The sequence below is a fragment of the Geospiza fortis genome, unplaced genomic scaffold (genome assembly GCF_000277835.1).
Source record: "Geospiza fortis unplaced genomic scaffold, GeoFor_1.0 scaffold97, whole genome shotgun sequence".
NCBI classification, from domain to species: domain Eukaryota; kingdom Metazoa; phylum Chordata; class Aves; order Passeriformes; family Thraupidae; genus Geospiza; species Geospiza fortis.
Genome location: NW_005054343.1, coordinates 1,596,048 through 1,596,589, shown reverse-complemented (window position 1 = coordinate 1,596,589; position 542 = coordinate 1,596,048). Strand labels below are relative to the sequence as shown.

The 542-nt window shown below is 39.7% G+C and overlaps 1 protein-coding gene across 1 annotated transcript in view; it reads left to right on the top strand.

Moving 5' to 3' along the window:
• ESRP2 (epithelial splicing regulatory protein 2) overlaps window positions 1-542 on the top strand; it is a 42,470-nt gene that overhangs the window by 30,254 nt on the left and 11,674 nt on the right. Inside the window, 1 exon segment of the mRNA XM_005422726.2 lies at window positions 497-541. Within this exon segment, the coding sequence (XP_005422783.1) occupies window positions 497-541 (45 nt within the window).

Genomic DNA, 542 nt, shown 5'->3' with positions numbered 1-542 from the left:
ACTGATAGCTCCTAGGCTTGTGTGACACTTGCTAGCTTAAGTATCTGGCAATTTGCTAAATAGGCCCTGACCAGAGATGGAGATGCTAATTACTCACTATTTTGTGGCTCGGAAATGCCAGATTAGGGTGTTTTCCTCCTTTTCATACTATGGCTCACCCCTCCCCTTTATTTCTTTGTGTTTTCATTAATGATCTTAAAACAAGTCATCTACTTTTCCTACTCCCCTGTGAAATAACAAATGCCACTCCTTATGTCTTTAACTACAAATGTTAGCCATTTTCCCTTCCCTGCCTTCTTTAAAAATTGATCATGAGACGCTGAAGAGAAATTAAGAAAGTCCACAAAACAATCCACATCAGGACTCTTTGGGGTTTTTTTGTAGTATTTGGATTATTTTTCAAATCTAAGTTTTCCGTTTTATCTTTGCCTATTCTGAGTAGTAGAACCAGTTATTGGTTTTTGTAACAATTTTGCTCCCTCTCTCTCTCTTTCAGCCCTCCAGTATCTCCTACCACGGTGGGGTACATTGCAGCTCCCCCA